General features: G+C 33.3%; 1 protein-coding gene across 2 annotated transcripts in view; it reads left to right on the top strand.

The window, feature by feature from the left end:
- Gls (glutaminase) overlaps nt 1–18,599 on the top strand; it is a 66,508-nt gene that overhangs the window by 27,140 nt on the left and 20,769 nt on the right. The window contains exons 8-15 of one of the 2 annotated variants that reach the window (XM_028765558.1): nt 5,838–5,870; nt 5,957–6,015; nt 9,386–9,452; nt 10,014–10,064; nt 12,402–12,578; nt 14,133–14,264; nt 14,941–15,033; nt 16,118–18,296. In XM_028765558.1, coding sequence (XP_028621391.1) covers nt 5,838–5,870; nt 5,957–6,015; nt 9,386–9,452; nt 10,014–10,064; nt 12,402–12,578; nt 14,133–14,264; nt 14,941–15,033; nt 16,118–16,264 — 759 coding nt within the window. In that variant the 3' untranslated portion in view covers nt 16,265–18,296. Of the gene's footprint in view, nt 1–5,837; nt 5,871–5,956; nt 6,016–9,385; nt 9,453–10,013; nt 10,065–12,401; nt 12,579–14,132; nt 14,265–14,940; nt 15,034–16,117; nt 18,297–18,599 lie in introns of those variants that run through there. The other variant, XM_028765557.1, reaches the window with a different exon arrangement.

Consider the following 18,599-nt stretch of genomic DNA (forward strand, 5'->3'; position numbering starts at 1 on the left):
AGGGAATGGCCTGTCTTGTCATACCGTATCATCCTTCCATTAGTTTCATTTATCATGGTCAGTCATATGTCATGAACCATGTTGATCCACATTAGCATAATTAGGAACAGTTACACAGGACAACACAAACAAGAAACACAGACAATATAGATGGAGTTCAGTGTCTAATAGTATGGAACAGTCATCCTGTATTTGAAATTTTGGTATTTTAAATTTGTAAGATTTGAAATTTACCAGGGAAGTTACAAATTCATATTGAAGCTCATTATCTTTGAGTCTACTTTCAGACTATGTTTCACAAGTATTGTTTTAATTGAACATAATGCAAGTCTTAAAGGATAGAGCATGATAGAGCTGTAAAACTGCCCTCAAAATAAGACGTTCCTTAGGCTCTTTTAAAGAAATAATTTAGATTTATTAAATATCTGTATGCAGCCATTGTTTGTATGATAATACATTGAGGACTTGGTATTGGTTTGAAGTTGAGGTAATAAAATCATAGCCAAAGAGCCCAGTTGTCTTCCTTATTGGGAATGGACACTGGATGGGTTCTATCATCAGTAGAATCTGGTTTTGAGCTCAATCTGTTCTGTCATTTACTAGAATTTACTGTACTATAAATAACAGGTGATTGCCATTTCAATTAATGATATCTTTGACTTTAGCAGTTATAAAGGCAGAAGTACTGTGTTAATTTAGTTTGTACACAGATAGTGATTTATTGGCCTAAAGCTGCATCTGTTTTTTAAATGGGTATGTGTAGTCATAACGTAGACACTAGTTGGTGCTGCTATGTGGACACAAACAGACTCCAAGGAACTTAAATTTGAGTGCCCAAAGCATGGTCACATTACCATGCCTGCTAGAAGTAGATGTGCTTTTAGAGCTTTCTAAGATGTTTTGTTGTTGATTTTTTTTGTTTTTGTCTTTCTGGTCAAAGTTTGGGGCTTTGTTATGATACTATTGCAACAAATCTCATGTTACACACCTCCAAAAAAGTAGAGTCTTTAGTAAGACTCTTTATTTCATAATTTTGTAGTATTGATATTTTTTCCTTGTAGGATTGGTGGTGATCCTCAGGAAATGGGGGAAGAGGCAGAGCAAATGTTCAAAAGGATTAGCAGATTGTGGAAAAAGGAGGATTTGGACAGAAGGAACCTGTTGAATTAATTCTTAACCACTAAGCTTATAGGAAAACTCCAATATTTAAAATTTTAAACAAAGCTATATAGGTAAATACCTTTTTAAAAACAAATGTAATTTTACACTTAAAATGCACATAATTAAAAAGACATAAGGGTTACTATTCTTACTCGCTTTTTTTTCCTCTGGTAGCTACTAACTTTAAGGGAATAGTTTTTGTTTCAGTCTGTTTGATTTCATGATGATAATATGTGACTGTTTGGTTTAAAGAAAAGAATAAAAATAAGAGGGATAGATAGTTATGTTTAGGTTAAAAAAGCATATTTCACATGTTTTTGGTTTTCAGTGATAAAAACCTAATTTTAGCTTAAAAGTTAAAGTCTGATGCCTTGAGTATTTGGGCTGGGAAAATGAGGGCAGCATTACAAAATAATTGTCACTATTGCATTTTTTAATTTTAGAAATATAGTAAACTATATGACTTTCTATATTTATATGTCTATTCTAGTAGTTGTTTCTAAGTTTTATTACTTTAAGAAGTTTGGTTTTATGTGCGGGTATTTTCTGTTTTAAGAAGCAGTGATATTCTTTTATTTAAAAGTTAAACATTTTAAATTGTTTCTCCATAAACTCAAGGCAAGTTTAATTGATCTGTAGGCTATTTGCCATTTGTTGTCCTATTAGCTGTAGTCTGACAGGTGTCTTAGTAAAGCCCACATTCTGAGATGGTCTGTCACCTTCAGTAGTAACAGTGCATGGTGCATCCCTGGGCTTGGTACAGTTAGCACAGGAATTTAGTGCTGTAGTTACTTTGAGGCACATTTGAGGGGTTTCTTTTTTTTTTTTTCCCTCTTAATCAAAAGGTAGATTTTTCCAACTAACTTAATTGTTCTGTTCCTTTATTTGTAGCAGTAATGTATAAAAATACTAGCTCTTAGCAGAGCACAGTAGCTCATGTCCTTCTCCTGGCACTCTGCAGCAGAGGCAGGTGGATCTCTGAGTCTGATGTCAGTTGTGTGTACATCATTAGTTCTGGGACACTCAGCGCTAACAAGGCCCTGTCTCCAAATGGTCCTGAAACCCAGGTCTAGAACAGTATTACTTTTTATTTACAGTACTAATTTGTAGTTTAGTAATGTTTAGTTTCAGAAAATTTTCTGTGGCAAGATCAAATCAAGACTATTTTATAAAATCATTTTTTATCATCTTTGCCTCTTTCTCCTTTGATCTCTAATATTTAATTAGCACGCTCACTCTTTATTCCTATAGTATGTTTCATAATAACTGATTAACATTGGCTGTTCAATGAGACATTATTTAGTGTTGCCAAGTATATTTGCTTATACGTGTGAATTCATTCATGTATTTGGTATTAAATCAGATATAAAAATACTTAAATTCTTTCAATTTATTTTTTTCTAATGCTGCAAGCTTTGTATCCTGGGCCATCTCCCTGGCACTTACATTAATTGACAGAGTAAAGCTTTATCACCCTTGTTAAAAAATTCCTACTTACACTTTTCTTCAAGAGATGTAAATTCTAAAAAAAAAAAGAGAGAGAGATGTAAATTCTATAATTTAATAGGCATGTTTATAAAAGTTAAACTTATATAATTTTCTACCTCTTTTTATTCTTTTCAAACAGACCATGGTTTACTTTTAGAAATCATTTAGTGAATACATTAGAATTTAAAAATATATTTTGCCCAGTTTAGTTTCTTAAAAATTCTTCCAGTTATATTTACTATAAATTTCTGTGAACTTTTCTAGAATTAAAATAACATAATATGTAGCAGTGCTTGTCCTTTGATCTTCATGCTGGAGTACACATCTCCTGGTATATGAGGGGTTAAGGGCAGGAGGGTTGGGAGTTTAAGAATATTACTTTCCATATGTATTTTTATACGCCTTTCTTAAAATAATTTGCTTTTGGGTTTAGGTAGTTTCCATTTTCCAGAAGAAAGGCCATCTTATGTATTCTCCATTTTATTATACGTCACTGTTCTAGGATAAAACTCTTGGTTGCTAATGAGGCAACACTTTAAAGTACTCAAGTTAATGGTTTTGAGCCTATGAATCAATCAATACCTGCTTCTAAGTTGTGTTACCAATAACTATATTATAGGTTATTGCCCATTCTTTAGTTCAACAAACTTGAAATGAGGCTTAAACAAGTTCAGCTCAACTACAATATCGCTTGCTATGTGATAGGTCCATGTATGTAAAGGACTGAGTAATACCGCTCTAACAAACCATGGTCAGTCTGCTCAGTAGCTACAAGCAATATTTTGTAATGTCTATATAAACTATAGGGTGAGAATTCTTACCTTGTTCTGGCAGTAGAGAGTATAAATTTGCATATGAATTAAAAATCAGTTATGCTTTTGAAGATCAAAGAAAATGCTCTAAAATATTACAAATTAGTGTGTAAGATGACTAACAAATCATCTTTTTTTCAAACATTTTATCTTGATAAATTCAATCGTGAATGAAATAGAATAACCAACCTTGTTTACCTATTCCCTGCTTCAGTTATGTAATAATATCTGTTCCTTCACCCCTCTCAACTTACTGTGCCATAAGCAAATTGATTTTATTTTTTTCAATTTATCTTCAGTTTGTGAGTGCACATTTACTGTTTTGTATGTGTATATTTGTTTTCTCCTAAAAACTTTGAACAAAAGCTTTTTACTGTAACATTTCAAAATTAAAATATTAAAGTTAGGTCCCATCTATCTGTTCTGTTAACATGAAACCTTTTCAAGATATATGGGGACAACTGATAATGTAAAGATTTAGGTTAAACACCATTTTCAGGGTAGATAATAAGGGAAAATTAATCAAATGCTATTACATTTAAATGGGAAAGAGGTACTCTTTAGCCCACATGATCACCCAGTTTTTATTTTCCCCCACTTACATAAATCTGCGTAGGGCATTTCAGGTGCCTATTTAAACATCATTTAGAAATAGATATCGAATGCAATCAATACAATAAAGATACTGTTTTTTAAAAAACAATTTAAAAGCAAATTTTAATTTGTAAGCCATAAAATAAGCCAAGTATGTAAGCAAGTTTAGAGTTGAAATGAGTTTTGTTTTTTGATTTTTTTTATATTAAATTTGATAGTTCAACAAAGAAAACATTAATTTTACAGGGTACAGTTTAGGTCAGAGAATGAAAGGTACAGCTTAGGTTCAATGTAACTTGTTTATCTTATATTGATAAGTTGTGTAATCAGTGATATATCCATGTGACAGCACATTATAAATGCTGACATCCTTTTCCAAACATTGTGCTTTTTTCTTTTCTTTTCTTTCTTTCTTTCTTTTTTTTTTGTGCTTTTTCTGAGGTTGAAAGGTTTTTGTGGCTTAAATGTTGTTACATATTTTACAGCATTAGGATCTATGGAATATTTTGACAACTGCAACAGTTCAATGAAGTTGGTAATTTCTTCTTTTAATTATTTTTCATTGAACAGCTTTGGAGTTACTACATTTTAAATTCTGGTATAATATAAGAAAGTTTTTAAAATGTTGGGATGCTTTAGAAAAAAATATATAGGGGTTACAGTCGATTTGTCATTAAGTTATTCTTACATTGTTTAAGTTTTGTTAATGTCTGATTTTGGTAGCATACTTTGGTGTTCCTTCTTGTTGGTTATATACCTCTGACGGACTGTACTTTCTTAACTTCATTTGTAGTGTTTATATATTTATCAGTCATAACTTGACCTTCTCATAGGGAGAATGGACCTGGCTTTATTCAGTAGATGACACTGGAACAAACTCCCTGTAACAACATTCCAAATTACAATACTTTGGAACTTTGAGCATAGAAATTAACAAATTGCTTTTTAAAATGGTTGTCAAATTATTTTATTTAAATCCTGTTTTAGAAGTTAGAGATGTATTGTTTCTATTGGGTGCATATCACCAATTAATACGTTTGATTTCAGATCTACAGCTTACTGCTTTGTAAACTTCGTCGAGGTAAAATGAAACCATTTGGCTACTTGAACTGATCTCCACTACACAGGCGTTTTTCTAATGACATTTGCAGTAGATAACATGTCAGAACTAGAAGTAATGAAACAATACATCTTCCACAATCTGAATTGGCATAATGTTAAATATAATAAAAGATGTTTTAGAACTATGAAGTAAAAATTAACTGAAATATTGTTATAATTGAGAGTTACTGAGGATAGAACTTTCTCCATGTTAATATACTATAGCCATCATTTGCATATGTTAGAAGTAGGTCAGTTTGTAACAACTCAGTTTTCTAACTCAATGATGGTTAAAGAGTTTGATTTTTAAAAATTCATTGTTCTTAGTTGAAAATCATGCTTTATATATTCTTAATTATGTTTTAAAGGGTAAACTTTTAAGTTTTTGAAACAAATCATGTGCTGTTTCAAAGATACCTTATATTCTGTAACTCTGGGATTAGTAAATATATTTTTTAAATACATATTCCCTTTGTAATTTTTTATTTTTTCAACATATGGGTATTGACATGTATAAAAGTTTAAGTCTAAAGTTACTTTAGAAGGCTTTCCTAGATGTAAAAGTACTGTGGAGTAGTACATTGATTACAATGGTAGTGGTCTGAAGTATGTATTGTATTAGCTTCGTTCTTAACATCAGTAGTGTCTATATTAACATGCTTGCCTTTTATTTCTTTTCAGCAAGGAGTAAATAATGCTGAGAAATTTGACTATGTAAGTATTAACACCAAACTATGTTTATGCTTAATGTTCCTCCAGTATTTAATTCTGGTTACTAATACTTCTGATTTGGTTTGTAGGTGATGCAATTTTTGAATAAGATGGCTGGTAATGAATATGTCGGATTCAGTAATGCAACGTGAGTCTAATTTGTATTTTGGGTTTTAACAGTTGATCATAATTCTTTAAATTCACTGACAACTAGAATACAAAATGTTATTTTTAGTACTGTTTTGCTTCTTATATAAACACATATTTACACATATACACATATTTGTGTATACGCATGAAGTCTCTGTTTATGGCCCTAGAGCTTATTTCAGTGTATAGGTAATTACTCAGAACTTGGTCATTAGAAGGTAATCAAGTCGAAGACACATTTAAAAATGCTGTTCAAACGTTTTAATAAATGTCATATAGATAATTGTAGAGTCCGAAGGGGCCTTAAGTTTATCTCAGATACCTAGGCTTCTTTATTTTCTTTTTGGCTCTACTACCTGTCTTACCTCATTTCTCTGTGCTGACTAACTTGATTTTTTTTTTAACTCAAGTTTTTATTTTGAAAGTTTTTAGTCTACAGAAAATTGAAAGAAGGAACAAAGGATATATGTCTTTTATTCCTATTTAAGAATGTTTTGTCTCTTCTGTTTTTTCATTTTTTTTTTTAAACCTTTTTTTTTTTTAAATTTATTTATTTATTATATGTAAGTACACTGTAGCTGTCTTTAGACACCCATATGAGGGCACCAGATCTCATTGTAGATGGTTGTGAGCCACCATGTGGTTGCTGGGATTTGAACTCATGACCTCTAGAAGAGCAGTCAGTGCTCTTAACCGCTGAGCCATCTCACCAGCCCCCCTGTTTTTTCATTTTTAAAGATCTTAATTTGTTTATGTGTGTATGTGTTGTGTGTTTGTGTAGGAGTAAATTTAAATATGCACATCACATCTGTGCCTTAGATATGCACGCGTATGGCTGTCGGTTCGTTATTGAGTGTATTTCCCTAGTTGCTGTCCGCATTTACTTTTTATTTTGGGACGGAGTCTCTCAGTGAATTAGAAACAATCTATCTGGCTGTCTCAGGGGTCTCCCTGTCTCTGTCCCTCAAGCTCTGGGGTTACAGATCAGTGAGTCCCATCATGCTAGCTTTTTAGTTGGGTTCCGGGAACTTGATCTCAGATCTCAACACTTCACCAAGTGAGCCATCTCCCTAGCCTATTCCATTTTAGGAGGGGTTGTGAGAGGGAGGGAGAGAGGGAGGAGATATTTGTTTGTAGTTGATGTTTGTAAATAGAGATATCTCCAGATTTTTCTGTGCTGAATCGTTTAAAATCACGATGTTGTTTATACTTCACCCTTAAGTCACTCAGCATATATTCCAAGAGTAAGTATATATACATATAAGTTATGTGTTTATGTGTGTGTTGTAAAGGTGTGTGTATGTCTGTGTTAGGTGCCTATGGAAGCCAGAAGAGGGCATCAGATCCCTTGGAGCTGGAGATAAGTTAGTGAGAACCACCTAAGGAAGCCATGCCCTGCTCCTCGGGAAAAGCAGTAAATGTTCTTAAGTATTCTGCCACCTCTTCAGCCTCCTCGTTAGCTTACATAATCACATTGCTGTTAGTACAGTCAAGAACAGGACATTAATTATTTTATAAAATGATGTTAATTCAATAAATGAATGTCACCTAGGCATTCATAATTCAAGAGCTAATCAAATTTGTATATTTGTTACTGTTTAGTCTCTAAAGCCAGAACAGTTTGGTTTCTAGATCCTTGCATTTGAATTTTTCTTTTGTGAGGGTTGTATTTTTGTTTATTCATTCATTTTTGAAGATCAGGCTTTTAAAAGCTGGGACAGATGGATTATTTCCTTTGGAAGGACCAGTGGTTGCTGCTGCTTAGGTTAACCACTTTTTCCAGGAAGCTTTCTGGAGAGCTCATAAGAAGTTTTTCTTTCTTTCAGTAAGTTAAATTCTTTTTGTTTGGTTGAGGTTTTTTGGTTTGTTTGTTTGTTTGTTTGTTTGTTTTTAAGAGATAATAAACTGAGCCTTGTAGCACACAGCAAATCCTAGCTAATCAGCAGGCTGTTAAGCCTAGCCTAGATAACTTAGCAAAACTGTCTCCAAATAATAAGTAAAAGGAAGGCTGGGGAGATGGCTCATTGGTAGAGCACTTACGTGAAATGCCTCCTATATTCTCTAGTGCCAGGAAGGAAAGGAGAGAAAAACAGAGGTTAAGAGCTTTTCCGTATTTATTACTGTTTTCTGACCATAGAAATGTTAAAACTAATATTGAATGTCACTCTTATTTCTGTGACTACTCAGCAGAAATACCATTCTATTTCTGAACTCTTATAGGTTGATCTCTCGGATGTACTGTGTAATCTATTTTCATGATAGTGCGTTCTCTTTAATTCCCTTAGGGATCCCTTTGTAGACTATATTATAGAAAGCTTTAAGGCAAGACTACTGTGCCTATTCTGTTTCCTGTGAAAGAATTAATCACTGTTGAGATGTTTGATCATATAACTCCTCCTTGAATGCAGGCTTTCTTCAGCTCATTTCAGTAGTCTGCTATTTCACTCCTTTTTCTTTTCCTTTCCTCAACTACTGTCAGTTATCCTTTCAAAATACAGACCTGACTGGGAAACTTGTTTAAGTCTTCCTTCCAACTTGTGTTTTATGTTTTGATATTTAATACTTCTAAAATTTTGGTCCCCAAGGGTAAGAGAGATGAGATGGTTCATGGGTAAGATATGTGTCTGGTCTTCCAGAGGACTTGGGTTCACCCACATGGTAGCTAACAACCATATGCAACTCTAGTTCCAGGGGACCTGGTGACCTCTTCTGGCCGCCATGGAAACAAAGCACACAAGTGGTACACAGACATATATGCAGGCAAATCACACATAACATTAAAAAATATTTGACAGCTGGGCTATAGTGCGCATGCCTTTAATCACAGCACTTGACAGGTAGAGAGGCAGGTGGATTACTGAGTTCAAGCCCAACCTGGTCTACAAAGCAAGTACTAGGACAACCAGGGTGACATACAGTGTCTTAAAAAATAAAAAAGCAACAAAAAAAAAATTGTCCTGGTGGTTCTACTTTCATACTTTTGTAACTGTTCCTGCTTCATGGGATGTGACACTTTAATCCAGTGACTTTTCCAGGTTCCATTTTATGTGTCACTGTTGTGACAGTCCTGTCAGCTGCCTCAGGCACATTTCTACAAGACAACTTGACAAACCATTTCAGTTTATTTCAGTGAGAGCCAGTTTTGGCATTTTAAAATTAGCTTCTTTGTTCAGAATGTCTGAAGTTTTAGAAAGGATGAGTGGATGTTACTCCTTTCATAGTGAGAAAAGGCTTACTACTCAAAAGAATGTAACTGTTCTGTTGAGAGAACTGAGACAGAATCCAACAGTCCTGAGTGTTAGATCACCATCTTTATACTGTACTTTTGTTATACTATTCAAAAACATTCATAATTTTTTTTCTTCTAGATTTCAATCTGAACGAGAAAGTGGAGATCGAAACTTTGCAATAGGATATTACTTAAAAGAAAAGAAGGTTTAAAATTTTTTTCTATTCAAAGTTATTTTGTTTAATAAAATGACATCTAAGAACTCTAAATTGGCCTTTGGCCTTTAATTATATAAAGTGAAAAGTTTTTACAAAGCACTCGAGTCAGTGTTATTAACAAATATACTCATGTTGATATTTAAATTGTTTTTATGTATTTGGCAGTATTAAAATATTTGACAATATTAGTGCAAATTCTGGTCAGTTTGTTTCTTTTTTTAAGTACAATATCTGACTAGTGTTGATAAACCTTTAATTTTTTAAGAACTTTAAGATTCTCTGTGGCAATAAATTACAAATTGTTTAATCTTTGTCTCTAAAAAATAGAATTTAGGAATCTATATAACATGATGTAAATTTATTTTATAATTATACTCATTTATGAACTCCATACAATTCTGATGGCAAAGTGAAACTTATATACCTTTTAAAGTTAATACTGATGTATTTTATTGTGAGCTTTTTTGGTCTGTTTTTTTTTGTTGTTGTTGTTTTGTTTGTCCAAATTTTTATTGCTTTTCTGTATTTTTGGATTTTGCTCTTTTTCAGTGTTTTCCAGAAGGAACAGACATGGTTGGGATACTAGATTTTTATTTCCAGGTAATTTTTACTCTTGAGTTGTATGAATTATCTTTATAAGTAAATAGCTGTATCACATTTTACAAAATATAGATGTCTTGGAAATCCTGACTCTAGGCTATGAGAAAATAAATTTCCATTGTCTTTCAAAAGATGTCATGAAAGGCTGCTTCATATCCATATATCCTGTGAATCCACACATGAGAATGGAAGATACGAAACAGTGTAAAAATACATTTAGATGAAGATGGACAGTTTCAAAAACTGGTTTGCCTTCGGGAAACTGGTTTTCAGAGGGTTTCTAGCAGCATTTTGAAGTATCATTCTTTTCTGCTGTCTTGTTATTCTCTTAACTGCATTTTTTTTATCTGATTTAATTGGTGCTGAGAATTGTTCAGCACGTGCCTTCAGTGTCATGTAGTGTGCCTATGCCTCCAAATTAAGGTAATTCTCCATATCCATATCATGTCGAAAGCATCCCACACACATAACTTCCTGTGGTAAAGACACCAGTTTAGTACAGTCTTCTTGGAAATTCCTCTCTTCCCTGTGTATTTTTATCTAATCAAGCTGTAATGTGGAGATGTGTAGACTACATCTTTAATTTTCTAGTTTACTTTATATTTGTCTTTACCTGTGAGGTGCTTTGATTTTAACCTTATAGTATCTTTTAACTTGATGGGAGTGCAGGTCTCAGATTCTCATTTACTCAATGTGAGAGCTGTAGTGGGGATTCAGTCTATCAGTATAACATTAATTCAAGAATGACCCATTTCAATTCCCAGCATGTACAAACCCTGAACACATCATGAGACAAGAGTAACTCCTCAAAACTCACCTGAAGTTACTGTCATTTTTACTCTAATCTATAGACATTTAATTTGGGCTGTTATAGTTCTATTAGTACTACTAATCTACTGTGAAATTTCAGTTCTTTAGTACAGAAATCAAGAGTCACCCATAGAGGTATTACTATAGTTTATGGAGAACTGAATTTAACTAAGTGAGTATTGGGCTATCAGGAAATCGTTTTTAAATTGGCATTTGTCCAGTTAGGAGACTATTACTTTGTGACAACGAATTTGGTTAATACTAAATTAGGAAATGGTTAAGGGAATTTATTATGTTTTTAAAAGTATTTCCTTACTTAGGTAGTGATAATGGAAACTTAAATCCTCCATGACAAACAAAATTCTGATTAATACTACATATAAATTAGGAAGTGATCATGGGAATTTAAATTTTACTTCTGAAAATATTTCCCTACTCAGGCAGTGATAATAGGAATTTAAAGCTTCCCCTTCTCTCTTTTGAGATGGGTTCTGGCTGGCCTCCAACTCACTGTGCTGGCAGTGCTGGGATTGATGTTTACAACCATACCTGGCTAAACGTTACTTCTTTTAGAAACCATTTTCCTATTAAGTCTTTTGCTCTGTGGGCCAGTGTAACAACTCGATTATGGAAACTACTCTTCCCCTTTGGTTGCTGCTAATTAAAAATGAAATGTTAAGGAACATTATTTTAGGTTTATGGGTAACTTCAGGTTTTGTGAGGTGAATTATTAATGTTGTTGTTGATATATTTCAATGCTGGGGATCAAACTCAGGGCTTTGTTAACATGAAAGGCAAGAAGTATACCACTACTCAGAATACCCTTGGCTTTTATTTTACTTACCCTGATAACATTTACGTGCAAAACTTTCATTCTAGCTAGACTCTGTCTTTGTGCTCGTCATGTATAACTGCTGTCCACAGTAAATAGCAGGTGAATCTTGATTGATAGGGACTTCTAAAGGCAGCACTACGTAGATTCATGGCCCTGTATAAATAGCCCTGGTCACTACATAGCCCAGGCCAGGGCTGTCTTAAATATTCATTTCTCTTTGTCATTTGTTGCTCTGTAAATTGAAATACTAAGCTTTGTTATAATTAAAATATCAAGTGTGTTACCATCAACATATATCCCTTCCCCACATTTAGTAGTCATTTTTCATGCTGACACTATCTGCCATAATGCTGATGTGTTCTGTTTTATCTTAAAAGGTATTGTGGTGTATTTCTCTCTATAACACTAGCAGTAATATATAATAGGAGACATTAATATTTCAACTAGTGTGAATACTATATACAGTAATAACAAAGCTTAGGGCCTGGCTTGGGTCTTTCTCACTTAATTCAGTCACCAAAATATTATAAATTTGGACAAACCTAAATACATCTTAAAATGACTAGAAACTTAGGTCAGTTGAAATCTTAGAAATGTCAGTTTTAGAGTAAAACCACCCCTTTAGAAGACCTGAGAAAATGAAAGCACCATGAGCCTAAATTTTCAAAACTCGATTTTTTTCTTTGTTCTAGCTGTGCTCCATTGAGGTGACATGTGAATCAGCAAGTGTGATGGCTGCAACCTTGGCTAACGGCGGCTTCTGCCCGATTACTGGTGAAAGAGTACTCAGTCCTGAGGCAGTTCGGAATACACTGAGCTTGATGCATTCCTGTGGCATGTATGACTTCTCAGGGCAGTTTGCCTTCCATGTAAGTCATTGTTGATTTCCTCTTGCAGGGAACTAGTCTAGACTGGTACTTTTTAAAAGTCAGTTTGAACTTTGCTTCTCAAGGTGTATATTATTTTTGGAGAGAGGCTTGTTTTAGGTTAATTGGTTACAAATGAGTAAAGAGGAGAGTTAAAAAGATGTTAGTAAAATTTTAAAATTTCTTTAAGCATTGTACATTTGATACTTGTGAAATATGTAGGTATTTTTTATTTGATCCTCTATGTTAAGTTGCATCATAATATCCTTGTCTTGTGTTTTAAGAACTTTGTGTGTCTGTTTGTGCATTAGTGCCTATGCCTTGGCTCCAAGGATTGAGCTCAGGCCACCATACTTATTGTCTAGCTCCCTTATTTCTTTACTGAGCCATTTTGCAGACACTGTAAATTTTAGGTGTAGTAATGGATGTCATGTTATTCATCACACTTTTGGTAATTATGAATATATGATTCATCCTGATTGTGCATACTTGTTTTTTTTTTTAATCTTATATTCCAACATGTAATTATAAATACAGAGTGCAGCATTATACTGCCATTAAGTCTTAATTAGTGCATATTAAACTGTTACTCTTATAATTTAATATTACCACTAAATTTAATACAATATTTTATCATTGAGATTGCTTGTACAATTCTATAAACTATGGTTATATAATTCTTCATTTTGTTTGACTTGGAATGTAAATGAGGCTAAATTTTTTTCTTCTCTTTAAATTTATTTTTTTTGTTTCAGTATCTCTCATTAGAGATACACTCTAGTCTTTAGAGAGATACTGATATTTTTACCTGAAGACATTGAGTCATTCATTCCTGTATATTTCTTTTGACTAGACTTTCTTCTGTGCTTGTTCTGTTTTCCCTTGTATTTCTTTTTTTTTGTTTGTTTTATTTTTTTTGATTTTTTCGAGACAGGGTTTCTCTGTGTAGCCCTGGCTGTCCTGGAACTCACTCTGTAGACCAGGCTGGCCTCGAACTCAGAAATCCGCCTGCCTCTGCCTCCCAAGTGCTGGGATTAAAGGCGTGTACCACCACCGCCCGGCTTCCCTTGTATTTCTTATAATAAAAGTTTGAATTTTTTGAAGGGAATTAATTTGGATTAACATTTATCTCTAATTTTTGGCTATTTCTCAGGCAGTATGTTACAGAAAATCTTATAGAGAGTCAATACCTCGTGTTTTGTGGGGTTTTTTTTTTGGGGGGGGGTGTTTGTTTTGTTCTGTTTTGTTTTTTAGGATAATTAGAAAATACAGCTCTGTAAAATAAAAATACTCAGAGCCCCACAGTTCGGATTTAAGTACTTTAACTTACAAGATATCTTTATCTGCTTGTCTGTTCATTACTGGGAGACTAAAAGGTTGTGGCTATCTACCTGAGGACAGCTTGGAGGAGTCAGCTCGTTTGTCCTTCCATAGGTCTCGGGATTGAACTCAGGTGTCTGGGTTGGTCCTTTATGTGCCATAATTGTTAAACAGTTCTCAAACATAACCTTTATTAAAATATTGATATGAATGCCCTTTTATTTAAATTATTTTCAGGTTGGTCTTCCTGCAAAATCTGGAGTTGCCGGGGGTATTCTTTTAGTTGTTCCCAACGTCATGGGCATGATGTGTTGGTCTCCTCCTCTTGACAAGATGGGCAACAGTGTTAAAGGAATTCACTTCTGTCATGTAAGCAAAGTTTATTAGTCAGGATAAAACAGGGTAGCCATGTAAGCTAAGCTGTCCAGTGATTCCCTCTTTTACCATTTTTTTTTTAAATTTTTTAGTAGACCCTTGGTACTTTCCCACCCGTGAACTAGTTAAATAGGTGGTATTGGAGGTGGTTGTAGAAAAGCTTCAAATTGTCTTTATACAAACAGGTTCCATTTAATTATTCTTTCAGAAAATTCTGTTTACTTATGCTTAATTAATTAAATTGACTTAATGTGTGAGTGTTTTGCCTGCTTATATATGTGTACTATAACTAATATCCTCACAGGCCAGAAGAAACTGTTGTATTCCTCACACTGGAGTCACAGGCAGTTGTGAGCTGCCATGTGGGTACTGGGAATCAAATCGGGGTTCTCTGGAAGTACAGCCAAAGCTCTTAACTACTAAGTATTAATTTCCCAGATTATAATTTATTTTCAGTCTTCAAAAATTTAGCAATAGAGAGTTACAACTAAATCTCTATTCTTACCCTGATGTCAGTCCTCTTCCTGATTCTTTGGCCTGTTACACTAGCCTGCAAGTAGTTGCTAGGGGTAGCAGTGAAGCCACACAATATAAGAAATGACTTGTTGAAATATGAATAAACCCAGCGAGTAGCTGATTTCTTGTATGTATTCTCTGTCACTCTTTACAGGATCTTGTTTCTCTGTGTAACTTCCATAACTATGATAATTTGAGACACTTTGCAAAAAAACTTGATCCTCGGAGAGAAGGAGGTGATCAAAGGGTAAGCCAGTCCTTCCTTCGATCTTTCTCAGTGTCCTTTAAGACAAGGGATAGTTCTTCCTTCAATCCTTCTCAGTGTCCTCTAAGACAAGGGATAAGCCAGTCCTTCCTTTGATCCTTCTCAGTGTCCTCTAAGACAAGGACGTAGCCTCTTCTGCTCATGTAAAATTTCAGCTTGTTAACAGCCTCAAATCTTTGCCAATTTCAAATAAATAAGTTATTTTTATTGTCTGTCATAGATATTAAAATCATTTGTGATATTTAAACTGGAAATTGTTGGCTTAGCAGTGCTGGTTTTCTACTGCTTTTATAGAATTGTTTTATAATCGATTACATTGAAAATATTGGAAGATATTATATACTATGAATCTAATTTTTAAAGCCTTGTTTTTACTCCTAATATTTGTCAGTTATTGTTTGGGATTAAATTTAGCTCATTGTCTAGTCTGTGCATGGATATGTAAATGGACAGGTATATGAGACTAAATAAGAAAAGGCCACTGGAGACAACAGTTCTTCCAGAACATGTTTAATGATGATTTTGATGGTAGAAACAAGAAAACTGTACTACTCTATGCTAAATCCCGTAAGGTCTTGTTCAGTATCACTGCATGTGGCCTCATGTGCATAAACATTTCTTTTTTTAGAGCTAGTCTTAAGATCAGAATGTAAGTTTTCTTTTTTTTTTTTCCATTGGGCCAAAGGACTAGCTGTTGAGAATTTCAATTCCATTCCTTTGCATCCCACATGAAGAAAATGTGCAGTAAAATTACCTTGTACACTAGAAACACACTTACAAATAGTATTTTTAATATGTACTAAGTACATTTTTTAAGTGCCAACTTAAATTTGTGTTAGTTACAATCAGAGTAACCTTTACTAATATCTGAGAACTTTGAGACGCTGGCAGTTCAGTAGGAGCTTTCCTGCCAACATGAGTTACATGTCACAGGATGTCAGACGGTGATGGGTGAAGATGTTAATGGATCTTAATAACTAACTTTCATTGAAAAATACATTTTATAGCTTGGACCTTTCATCACTCAAGTGCACTAATAAATTGTGTATGTTGCTTGAATAACTAGCATTCCTTTGGACCATTGGACTATGAGAGTCTCCAGCAAGAACTTGCTTTAAAAGACACAGTGTGGAAAAAAGTGTCACCTGAGTCAAGTGACGACACCTCTACAACTGTAGTGTATAGAATGGAGAGTCTGGGGGAGAGGCGCTAGAGATGGGCTCTAGCTGCAGAACGTTTCTCCTTTTAACATCGGAAACATCTTTAGGCTTTTGTTTTTGTTTCTTGTTTATTTTTCCAAACTAAGTATTTATTCAAGTATTCAATTGTTATCAACCTTGGGTACTCGAGCCATAAACTTAAAAAAAATTTTTTTCTGCTTGTAATCTTTGTATAAAAAACATTTGTTAATTTTTAAAAGAGCATTTACAAATAAAGCAAATTTGCTTTATTTTTTAGAACTTCAAAAAAAACGCAATTTTCTTAACTAAAATTTTAACTATATATAATTTGGTAACCACATTGTGTTTCTTATATTAAGCTGAGAAGTATTGTTGGATTTGTCTTTTCCTTTCTAGTTTATAATTGATAGGATATTGGTAGTGACAGAAAGACTTCCATGCTAAATACAAAACTAAAAAGGCAAAGTAATCAAAATTATTTTATTTAAACGAGTAGTAGATTATAAAATTAGCTTTAGTTTTTACACATATGCCAGTTATAGTGGTAGATTGGCTTTGACTATTTAAAATGCAAATTCTTTTAAATATGTCTTTTTTTTTGTTTAAAACTCTTCTGTCCTGTCAGAATCACAGTGTATTAGGAATGTTTCAGATCACTGAAACACTCCAGCCAAAGAATTGCAGATGTGTGAGACTGGCATGCTCGGTTATAAAAGCTATAATGGTTAGTTGCTCAGAAAAAGACACAGTGACTATCTTCAAAATGGATTGTATTTTCATATTATTCATGTAATTTTTTTGTTGTGTTTAAGTATGAACGGTAAATTTTGCTTTTTTAGCTTTTAGTAATTTTATTGTTTCATAAGTCCTAATGAATATTTTTGTGATAACATCTCATAAATTTTGTTCTTTTTGAACTTTTATTTATTAGTGTACTTATGAAATAACATAGTCTGAAGGTGTTAAGTATACAACTAAAGTATTTGTTGAATTTGAATGCTTCTGTTTATTTTTCAAATGCAGTATTGAGAATCAAAACTTTTTTAAAGAGAACCATAGATTCCATTTAATCTGGTTGTAAACAAATATACATATTTTTAAAATCTATCTTGACAAAGTGATATTAAAGTTCTGAAGGATTGATTTACATGTCTTCCTTCATGTATTTTGTTTTTCTCACAATTTCAAGTTTGTTTTTTCAAATTCACTTTTCAACTTGTATATTTTGGGCAAGTGGTTGAGAATGAAAGCCTATGACTTTCTAAACTTATGACAGATGTACAGTCGAGCAGAGTCTGTAACTAAAGTGTGGGAAACATATCTCACTAATGTAGATTCTAAGTAAGATACAGGAAGGTCCTCAGGATCTGATTTGAATTGGAAACTCTGATACTAAGAAAAGGTTTCTTCTCAGAAGTTTGACCTTAAAAACCTTTGGGCTAATTTAAGTATTAGTATTTGTATTTAAATAATGACATGGTGAGTTTTAGAAAAGGCTTGCTCTTCTGTTCCTTTGGTGTTCATTTGCAGTTCCTAGCTGGATGCTTTAAAGTCTTGCACTGCCCTGACTGTCAACACTGAGCATGCCTTATTCTTCTATCCAGTGTTATCTGTGGCTCAGGCACTTGAACATCTTAATTGGAAAAAAGGTTTTAGGGTTTTTTTTCTTTCTCCATTTTCTATGTGTACATTTTGCTGTTTCATTCAGAAGTTGGATTTACTTTACAAAATGACTTAATTTTCATATCATATGCATGTTTGTGTAAAGTTTAAACTATTTTGTTAATTTTTGGCACTTCCTATATATAATTCTAATAATGCTTGAATGTACACTTAAATATGAAGTAGCATTAAGTCAGCTGCTGTGTTTATAAAGAATGCTGTTAAGAACAAGCATTCAAAAATGTGTATAGGAAGGTATTAGTGTAAGAGGAGGTAAGATACTGTGAATGTATCTACAGACAAGAAAAGGAAAGAAAAGCTTTGCCAGTTTGTGGATTTATCTTAATTCCCTTCAGATATTCTCAGTCTCTTTTCAAATAAAGTTCTTTGAGAAGTACCCAGTATTGTTGGGCTTAATTTTTCCTGCCATTATTGATTCTTGATATTCAAGCATTTACATGACAGCATATTTTTTCTTTTCCTTTTTTCTGTTTTCTTTTGCCATCATTAACATTTCATTTGAAATGCATATTCTTGAAGTATTTTGTTTTTAGCATAAATGTTGTGCATTTTATCTTAGCGTTTGGATTAAAACATTTGTGTTGTTGAGCTTTCTTCATTTGCTTTGTATATTTAATAATGTACCTTTATTTTCCAGTATGCCTATTTTTTGTATTGTACAATAAATTTATTTTAAGCTGATTT

This window comes from Grammomys surdaster, unplaced genomic scaffold, assembly GCF_004785775.1.
Source record: "Grammomys surdaster isolate TR1022 unplaced genomic scaffold, NIH_TR_1.0 165, whole genome shotgun sequence".
Classification (NCBI taxonomy): Eukaryota; Metazoa; Chordata; class Mammalia; order Rodentia; family Muridae; genus Grammomys; species Grammomys surdaster.